Here is a 10,293-nt window from a genome sequence, read left to right as displayed (position 1 = left end):
CTGCCCTCTCTAAATATACAAAAAATAAACCTCTTTACCCTCTTTTGTCCACATTATTTTTGGCACAAAGCAACGGCACCAGTACGAGCCAACTGTTCCACCAGTACTCCAGGCCTTCACTAGTGACTGGCCGAAGTCCTGGGGAGGTGTAAAGTGCAGCGAGGATGAGCTCCCTCCCACGTCCCTTTACTCATGCTGTCCCAAAGGGGAGGCATGGACACCCGGCCAACTGGTGTCACTGTCTTCCCCCGCCAAAAAACGCACTGAGTCAGTAGAAAAACGAGCTCGCAAGAGCTTGTTCTTTGTTTCTGTGCTTTTACTGATTAAGTCTCCTCATAGTTTTAATAGTGTTTAAACTGATTAAACATGGTGATTGTGTGAGTGTCACAACCCTTAGTGCTGACGCCGCACAGATAAATGGCCGTGGGAATAATACACAACTCCTTATATGGACATCCTGGGGGTGTGTGTTTATAGATCGCATATTCAGGCTTTTAGGCCTAGTGGTTTGCGCTCTTGCCTTTGCATCAAGTAGACCTGGGTTCTCCATCTTCCTCCCACAGTCCAAAAACAATATGGGGATTAGGTGAAATTGGACACTGTAAATTTGACTGTAGGTGTGAAAGTGACTGGTTGTTGTGTTGTGTGACCCCGCCTACACCTATCGCTCCTATGTCAGCTGAGATTGGTGACCCCGCGACCCCTCCTGTGGAGGATAAAGCGGTAGAAAATGGATGTTCAGGCTTTAACAATTTGTTTTTTTGTGTGTTTTGTGCAATAATTGAGCAGAAGTCACAAAAAAAAGATGTGAAGTGAACTTTGAACTGTAGCTGTAATTTCCAAAATATCACAATTTCAATCCAATTTGAAACATTTCGAGTGCTTTTTTTTTGCTAAGGTGTGTTTTATAGTTAAGATGCTGAGAAAAAAAAGCATATAAGAGACTCTATGTTGCACATTCTTATATAGACTCTGTATAAACTGTACTTTTAACATAGGAATGGTAATGTTAATATAGGGTTAAAGTCACGATTAATGGTGAAATTGGCTTCAAAGACTCGACAAAAATGGTTTTGTTGTTTACAAAAATTTATTCATACAAATTTTACAACACTTTTTTTTTTTTTTTTTTAAACATTTATTGACTTGACCCTTACAGGTCGTCATTTGAAGTAATAATCTAATATTTCTACACAGTAAATATATATATAAAGGTATATATATATATATATAGATGTATCTTTGAAGATGATTTTTTTTTTGTAAGGCTGTTGGCGCTTTCACTATCATACATATATAATGTTTCATGGAGAGGGTCAAAACTCTAAAAAAGATCAAATAAAAATAAAATTGCAGTGCTCTAAAAAAAAAAAACAAAGTGCAAAAATCTAGAAATGCTTGGACGTCTGAGCAAGATGGAGCTATACCGATCCTAACCGACGTCTATGTGAAACACAAAAACAACAACAACAACAACAAAAAGGGAGGGGAAGGTGGGTGGGGGTGAAGTATAAGCTGATGATGTGCAGCATTGTAGGGCCACTAAATAGCCATCTGTGATTCATGGCGATTTTTAAAGTCGATGCAAGGGACCACAGCGGCAAACTGCTTCCCGCGTCACAAAGCCTAGAGGAGAATGCAAAATTAAAGAAAGATTGACACAGTAAACACAGATCGAAGCACTTTTTTTTTTTCACGTTTTTTTTTTTTTGTATTTGTTGTATTCCCCGCAAAAAAAAATGTCCTCAAGGAAGTGAGTGAGTGTGCATACTAGACACTTTTATCCTGTCACACAACGTTTAAAAATCAGCTGTCTCTCAGTTTCTCTCTCTCGCTCTAAGGTTTCCTCTCGTGTGCGTGCAAAGCTTCTTCTATACATTTTTAACTGTAACTTAAATCGCAGCGTCTTCTTTTTTCTCTTTTTTTTTCCTCCTCTCCATAATAAGACTCTACAACAGAGGCAACAAGTACATTCAGAGCAATTCTTCAAGGTCCAACATGGAACCGTGTGTGCAGAAGAAACGGTGAGAGGAGAACAAAACACAAAACAACACCCAGAAAGATGACATATATACATATATATCTGTATATATGCATATATAGATATGCTGTCTATGTTTTTCAGTGGTCAGAAAGCAAAGAAAAACCATCTAGTTGGAGTCATCTGCACGGATGCAGTGGCTAGTGCAATTACTTTAATCATGCATTCTACTGTAGTTTGTACATTGGTTCACATGACAGAAGAGGGAAGCACAGTCGACCCCCGAGAAGGTTACACACAAAAAAGTCCAGACTGCCTCGTAAATGTAATGTTTATCACAAAGAAGAAGAAGAAATCAATGGGTAAGTTACCATGCAACAAGTATCATTGTGTTAAATGTTCACTGATACTTATTATATGGGCAGAGAAAGCAGAATAATAAGGAAAAAACACACAGCTGATAGGAACACAAGATTGGCACTTTTACACAAGTCAGAGGCGAAAGCTCACTTTGTAAACACCGTGGAAGAAAATGAAAGGAAAAACCTCAAAAGTACTCTGGTCCTCGTTTCACATTTGGCTTTTTTCTTTTTGTTTTTAAATCATATTTAGCATTTTTTTTGAAACCCGTTAGGATCTCACGTCTGGTCTTAAACCAGAGAGATTTGTGTATGATAATATAGCAGCGATATGTATAACATATCAGAGCGGGCGTCTCGAGGTCGAATCTGTGAGACTCGAGAGCGACAGGAGCACAAATGAGGTGGAAGGAGTTGTCGGTTTTAAGCGTTTCGGAGCGAAAAAAGGTTTGAGAGTTAAAGGTGAGAGGGGAAAAAAGAAAGGCGGAGGGACACGAGACGTCCGCCCCCTGCAAAGATTGCGGCCTCAGGAATGAGCCTGAAACTCACCAGAAATTCGGGAGAGAGCTGTTTCAGCCAGTCTCCCAAAAAAGCCTCAAACTCATCCCCGTCCGGGAGGGCGTCAAAGTTTATGTCTTGTAGGATATGTTGAAAATCTATGTCTTCAAGGCTGTTGTGAATAAAGACAACTAAACTCTTAATGTCACTTAACAAACAAACAAAAAAAGCAAAAAAAGCAAAAAAAAAGCAGCAGCATTCAATACATTGATTGTCTTTTAAACCATTTTCTTTCTTTCTTTCTTTCTCTTCCTCACAAACGTAATCTCTTTACTAAACGTTTAAAAGACAGGGCTGAATTTTTCACAAGAACAACTGTCTCCCCTCAATCAATAAAATCAAAAATAAACAACTCAATGAATACATAAATAGAGGCTATTTTTTTTTATACTGAACAAAAATGAGTCCATATATAATATATGTGTCCTCAAGTGCTTAAAGTACAAAGTAAAAAACAATATTATTATCAAAATATTCATTTTAATGGCTTACTTCATACATAAATACATGTTTAAGGACAGAAAAAAAAAGCGAATCCACTGATTGTTCTCAGATCTCAAAATGACTTCATCTGGGGCTGCAACACACACACACACACACACACACACACCTAAGGTTTGTTTTTTTTCTGTTTTGTTTTGTGAGTCAGGAGGGGAGGATGCTACAAATATGCCATCCGGCGTCCTTTGTTTCTAACTCTCTGTCTATACCTTTTCCCAAGGACGGCTGCCAGGTATTTCTTGACGGCCATTTGCTTTCGGTAGCGGCTGTAGCTGTCTGTGAAGATGCCGTCCGAGTGTCGCTTGGACAGAGGCTCTGAGCTGTCCTCCTCCGCTTTGCCCCCGCTGTGAGACAGAGACAAGAGGGAGGCTTCACCAACCACCATCATCATCATCATCATCATCACACTCATTCACATGTTTGCTGTGCTTTCACCCACGTGACCTCTGCATGCACAGGGAGCCTGTGGAGCTGAGGTGAGGAGGAAGGGGACGGGAGGGGGATGAACATTCCCTGTCATGATTGAACTAAAATAAGTGGCAATGCACAGAAATGAAATCTTGTTTTTCTCAGGGCTTTCTGTCTATAATCTATACTGCACACACATATGGACATGGTTTCATTACTGGCTCTAATTTGATGCTATTTTTGCACATTTTTGCACATTTTCTGAAAGCATTAAGCAACAGAGGAAACATGAACTCATGTTGCAGAGGTAGCACAGAAGAATGTCGGGGCAAAAGTTATTCAATCGCTGTAATAAATGTCAAATATGATGGAAATACCTGTAAAATATTAACAACTCTCTATTCTATAAGGCAAATATGAGAACTTACAGGTGTCTTGCATAACCTAAATCTTAAAATTCAGTTTTTGATTCATTACCAAAAAAATGATGCAGTGTTACAAAAATCGTGTTATCAAGGAAACATATTTTTTTTATTCCAGGTCCTGGAAGGAGTGGAAAGAAGGGTTCCCCCTTGTGGCACTTCAAAATAAATCACTAGAACTGTATGCTGGTGAGCTACATGTCATTTAAAGTCAATTAAAGTCTTTTTTTTTTTTTTTTTTTTTTTAGATTACCGGGGTTTCAATGTGGGTATTTCTGCATAGGATTCAATAAGGCTTTTATTTTGGCGGCTCTGTTTAACTCTGTTTGTATGTATATATATATATACATTCCAATAAGCAGACATTATTAGAATATACATATATATATATATATATATATATATATATATATATATATATATATATATATATACATACATATATATATATATATATGTATATACATTCTAATAATGCCTGCTTATAAAAAATTAATTATTCATATGGAAATAAATTTAACTCTTCCTTCTGCAATAGGCTAAAAAAAAAAAAAAATACATCCCCAGATCAACCACGTGACCCCCCCCCCCCCCTCCACGGTTTATATCGCATCATCACTAAAAGGCTGAGATCAGAGGGAGAGGGAACATGCCACACATATACAGTATACACATAAAACAGCGTGGATTATGAGCATTTTCAGTCCAAAAGAAACCAACAAAAATATAATAAAATAAGATTGGACAAAAACACAAAACACACACACACACACACACATACATAGAGGACAGGAAACATCAAATTAGAAAAAGAAGAGGTGACAAAACCAAGAAGATGTTCTTACCCTACACGCTTTGCCATCAGAGAATGGAGATATTTCCTGGCTGATAACTGACCCAGCGCTTTCCTGTAGGCTTTATTAAACATGCCGTCTGCATGCCTTTCCGTTCTGGGATGATAGATATAGCCACACAAAAAAAATCACCACACACCCAGAGGCAACAATTAAATAAATCTATCGCAACAAAGTTAATTAGAAATATAATAGAATAATAATGATGATATGTGGCTTTTTTTGTGTGTCCAAATGTCTACTTAAGAGTCCGTGTCCATTGTTTTAAATTTTGATTAAATAGTCAACTCTACTCTTTATCACCCGTTTCTTGCAGTTCGGATATAATATGGATTAAATCGCCCTTTCTTTGAAATAAAGTCAATCTCGACGATGGATCCACACACGACAACACACAGCACGAGGACAGAAATGAGATGTTGAACATGAACACGGACACATCTGTGTCTCCATGTGTGGAGGAGATGATGATGATGATGATGATGAGGAGGAGAACATAGTCACCTTTTCTCTGTGGGGTAATACAAAGTGTAGACATAGTCGGACGGAGGGCTCCTCGCGTCCATTTGCTCTCTGTCGTACTCCAGGGACGGTAAGGAGTTCCCATCCTCGTCATAAACCTCACTTTCGAGTCTGAGTCAAAAAAGAAGAAGCGGGTTAAACAGCCTCATCATCTGATTTCCAATGTTTGGGAAAACTATCCCCTTGATTCTCAGAAGCACTAATTATCTTCAGCTTTAAATCTAAACAAGTATATCCATTTTAATTTCCAAACAATAATGCTCTAATCACAATAATTGATCGATGAATTGCTCCAGCACAGATTGAGCCACTGTACTTGACAGCCTAAGTAGCCGAAATTACATTACAGCCGCTCCCCAGTGAATGTTTTCCTCGCAATTATTTCTGTGTGAGTAGCCTTATGGATTGGCTGTCATATGTGCTGTTATCCACTAATCCAACAGGCTGCTGTTGTGGTACAGATTCGGTCTCCAGCAGCTGCTCTTCACAAAAACAACCCCGAAAATGAACAATAAATAACAAGTAAGAGTGTACATACCTAACACTGGGGAAGCTGAGTCCCACAGGCGAGCAGTGGACGCTGTAATGCATTATGAGTCCATAGATGAGTAAGGCTAAAGTTGCTTTACTTGACATTGTCCCGCTGCAAGAAAAAAACAAAAATGATGCTGTCAGGTGGAATTTTGAGGAAAGTTAAGGTAAAAAAAAAAAAAAAAACCTGACTTTCCACTCAAACTGTCTCTTTTACGCTGCGTAAAAAAACGAAACACCACTTTTACGCACGAAACACATCTTTTTGCGCTGCGTAAAACACAACTCATTCGTTTTCAAGCGTGGAACTATGTTTTTTACGCTGCGCCAAACAGCAATTGCTGCCTCCATTAACATGAAAAATACCCAATTTTACGCTGCGTAAAACACCACATTTACGCTGCGTAAAACACCACTTTTACGCACACGAGACTACTTTTTTCTTAGTACCAAACTCTTAAAAATGCCGTTTCTTACCAGTGGTGAGGCGCTGGACGCGATCCGTTGAAGACTTCAGCTGGGAGAGTGAGATGGGATCTCTATCCCAGCCTCTCTTTCTCTCGCTCTCTCTCTTTCTCTTTGCCTCTGATCCCTCACAGTGAAGCGCCTTTTCAGTCTCCTGCTGTGTCTTAACCGTGCGTGCAGTCCTCCTCCTCTGTGCGCCCTCAGCTCACTTCTCGGGGATCTCAGTCTACGCAGAGCTGCTGTCTGTCACACACGGGCGTACAAAAAGAATAGACGAGGAGCGCAGAACATTTGTCTGCGGAGAACTTTCCTGTGTCCTGCAAACTCCACTCCCCTTGGTTTTTTATTCATTGGAGTCGAAAGGCATGGCTTTTTCACTTGTCACGTAGGTAAGAGAGGGGGCGGAGGGTTGGTGGGGTGAGTGTAGGCCTCTGCGTCATTGCCTCCCCTCCCCCTCCCCCACCCCCGTCCCATTGGAGTGCATCCTTCTTCCGCGTCAATGAAAGACCTCCAGCTAAGTCATAAAAAAGAAAAGAAAAGAAAAAAGAATAATCCAGAATTCAAACATTATAAGTAATTAGACAGTGGAATGATCGCATTTGACGTCACGCCATAAACAGGATCACATGGTGCTGTGGAATGGGACACCCTATCCAATCCAACACACGCACAGATTCACACATAGACTGATACACCCATTTATTTGGACAGCCTTATCCTTAACCTGAACCAGAACCAGTCAAATCCATAACTTTAATCAAACTGCAATTCAAACATTGGCCTTAAACTTAAACTAAAAAAAAATCCTGCCTCATTAGGACCAGGTTTTTGTTTCCCATGAGGACCAGAAAGTGTCATAAAAAGATAAGACAAAACAGAAGAGTATGACTGCCCTTTGGGAACAACATCATCTTGAGGTTTAATTGCAGCTTTGACAAATACACACATGATTTATTTTCTTCAAAAAGCAGGATTTTTGTCAACCCTTACAATAACTGTTTACATATAATGAGAAAACATCTGCATTTTATTGCTAAAAGTCTGTGTTGCTGTTGACGCGTGGAGCTGTCCAGTGCTGAAACACTCACTGCTCGTTTCTCTCGCGTCTCTTTCCTGCATCAGAGGAACTTTTAATTATCACTTCTCGCTTTTCACGCCCACTATTCCTGAGATGAAACCCACACACTCAAGTCATAAACAAAGTTCTGAACCTGAGTCATTTAGTGAGATGATGTTTATATAATATATATATAATCTCTCTGTTTAGATAATGATATACCAGCAAGGTAATTTGTATTTAGTGTGAAAACTCCACGTCTTTGTTTTCAGACAGTTAATCATATACAACATGTGATGGGCAGATTAGAGGGGGGAAAACCTTTTAAATATTTAACAATGCACCGTGTTTTGTGAGCTCATTATGGTTATGAGACGTTTAAGTGGGAACATTTACAAGTGAAATAAAGTGGAGTTAACCATTAAAAGTTCACTTGTTCATCATCAGTGGATGATTCATAAAGAGTTGAGCGTTCTCCGGGCTCTGACATCAGGTGACACAGGTGTGTGTAAAATCAAAGAAAACACTCAAACACTCTGTGAAGTGTTGAGATGTTGAGGCGGGGGGGGGGGGGGGGGGGGACAAAAGAAATCCATTTCCTGTGCTGAGAGAACACTGCATCCATGTGGCTGTGAGACAAAAGTGCACGGGCGTTTGTGAAGCCACTTATCTCGTGTGCACAGAAAAAAAGGAGAATAGAATTGGTTGTGCAATTCGTAATATATGTATAGATTTAATTTTATCCTATTCTATCTGAATCACACACCGTTTAGTCTTCATTAGTGTCTTGAAAATCCTTATAACTGTGTTTTTAAAGATGCATTTCACACACTCCACAGTGTGTTAAGGGTTAGATAATTATAGTTAATCATGTTATGACAAAGTGATGCTGAGTAGTTCCACTCTGTTCATCTCTTAATAGCATTGAAAACACATTTGTACTCATGCTGCCACTTTTGTTTTGGTTTAAATCTAATTAGTGACAAACGTTAACCCTTTAAGGTACGCACAAAGAAAAAAAGCAAAGGAAAAATTATTTCTTTGCATTTTTTATTATTTTATTTTATTTACTTATGATAACAATAACGACATTCCATATATATATATATATATATATATAAAAAATTTAAATTAGACCCTACAGTATTTCAGATACAGGCCTCTACCAAACGGTTGAGATGTCTGTTCATAATAAACCTGGTTTGCTTAATTCATAAACTACAACATTCAGAACAAGTGACATTAATTTAGTGTTAGTGAGTTCAGCTTGATGCATTTTTCAATGAGATATAGTGACTTAAAGTGTGTGGTCTACCATATGGTTGAGTAGTACCTTAAAGGGTTAAAAACTGGTGCAAAAACATCACAACACCAATCAAACCACCAAACCAAACGTCGACACGTGACTTCCTGTCATTATCACGGTGGAATATTAATAAACGTGCACTGCGGCCGTTTATAGGTGCACTTTAATCTCCTGTCGATTCAAATGCTGTCTCTGGTTATAATTCATCCATTTCGTTGACACGACATCCTGTCGAAAGTGACAAACGTCCCATAAAAAATCCACTTACGGTAAAATGTAAAAAACCCACCTCCTTACAGTAAGTCGTCTGAGGTTTAAATAATGATCTATCAGGAGCATCTGAGAGCAAACGCGCCCGTGTCTGTTTGCTCGGACGGATCTGCAAACAGCAGCTTCCTCGTGTTCGCGCCCTTTAATATCTGTTTCTTGGAAGGCGAGGCGTGAGTAATCACAGGGAAAGCAGCCGGAGTGAACGACCCAGCTTTATCACGCCAAACAAGACAGGGCAGAAGAACCTGTGACTCACTCTAATTTTAGCACCGTTAGCCTTTTACAGTCAACCGCACGGTGTTGACATCTGCCGCTTCGTTTAAGGAGTTTTGATTGAGGTGAAGTGTTTTAATACTCAGGATTTCCAGCACACTGTGGGGGTTTTAAATCTAATCAGTGAGATGAGGTGTGTGAGTGTTTTGTCTTGTTTACAGCATGGTCAGATCTGTATAAGTCTGGGGTAAACACGTTTTCTGGATGTTTATTGCTCATTGCGCTCAATCAAAATTGTCATATTTACATACATTACGTGGGGAAAAGAACACAACTCAAACTTGATCCAGTGAATTTTAAGCCTTAGTGCTCACAGAACTGTGCCGCAGGTGCCACTGTGGGAAGAATACACAACTCCTTATATGGACATCCTGCAGGTGTGTGTTTATAGGTCACATATCCAGGCTTTAAAAAATGTATTTTCTTTTAAAGGTGCATTATGTAATAAATCTAAAGCAACTGGCCATAAAATCCTCCTAATATGTCACAGAGACTCAGGAATAATGTTCATATAACAAACTGAACTCACCAACAACAACAGTACAGACAAAATATATTTAAGTAGCAATAATTGTGCAGAAGTTACACAATTAGACCGTTTTTCTTTTCTTTTTGTTCATAAGAACGAGCCGAGTAAACTTTGAACTGTGACATATTTCGAAATTTCAAAAATTCAATCCGAATTTTAAAATTTTTTAGTACTTTTATGCTCAGGTGTGTTTATATAGTTGATGAAAATGATTTTTTTTTTTTTATCAGATAGCCTAGGTTGTGCTGAAATAAAGG

General features: G+C 38.9%; 1 protein-coding gene across 1 annotated transcript; it reads right to left on the bottom strand.

Annotated features, from left to right (window-relative positions):
• Nucleotides 1–1,504: 1,504 nt before the first annotated feature.
• adcyap1a (adenylate cyclase activating polypeptide 1a) lies at nt 1,505–6,739 on the bottom strand. Its single transcript, XM_083901859.1, has 7 exons — nt 6,614–6,739; nt 6,144–6,248; nt 5,588–5,716; nt 5,075–5,179; nt 3,609–3,743; nt 2,890–3,010; nt 1,505–1,626 (listed from the first exon to the last, which is right to left on the bottom strand). Exons 2-7 carry the CDS (start codon nt 6,239–6,241, stop codon nt 1,618–1,620), a joined length of 597 nt encoding a protein of 198 aa, XP_083757985.1. The 5' UTR covers nt 6,242–6,248; nt 6,614–6,739; the 3' UTR covers nt 1,505–1,617.
• Nucleotides 6,740–10,293: the final 3,554 nt, after the last annotated feature.

This window comes from Microchirus variegatus (assembly GCF_963457635.1).
Source record: "Microchirus variegatus genome assembly, chromosome: 15".
NCBI classification, from domain to species: Eukaryota; Metazoa; Chordata; class Actinopteri; order Pleuronectiformes; family Soleidae; genus Microchirus; species Microchirus variegatus.
This window is presented reverse-complemented; position numbering and strand designations above follow the sequence as displayed.

Bases quoted from the DNA above. Each gene is read 5' to 3' on its own strand.
- adcyap1a (XM_083901859.1), bottom strand. From the start codon at position 6,241: ATGTCAAGTAAAGCAACTTTAGCCTTACTCATCTATGGACTCATAATG. The intron at 5,180-5,587 runs GTGACTATGTTC...CTATCATCCCAG, and splicing joins TATTACCCCACAGAGAAAAG to AACGGAAAGGCATGCAGACG. The intron at 3,744-5,074 runs GTAAGAACATCT...TCTGTCTCACAG, and splicing joins CTGATGGCAAAGCGTGTAGG to CGGGGGCAAAGCGGAGGAGG.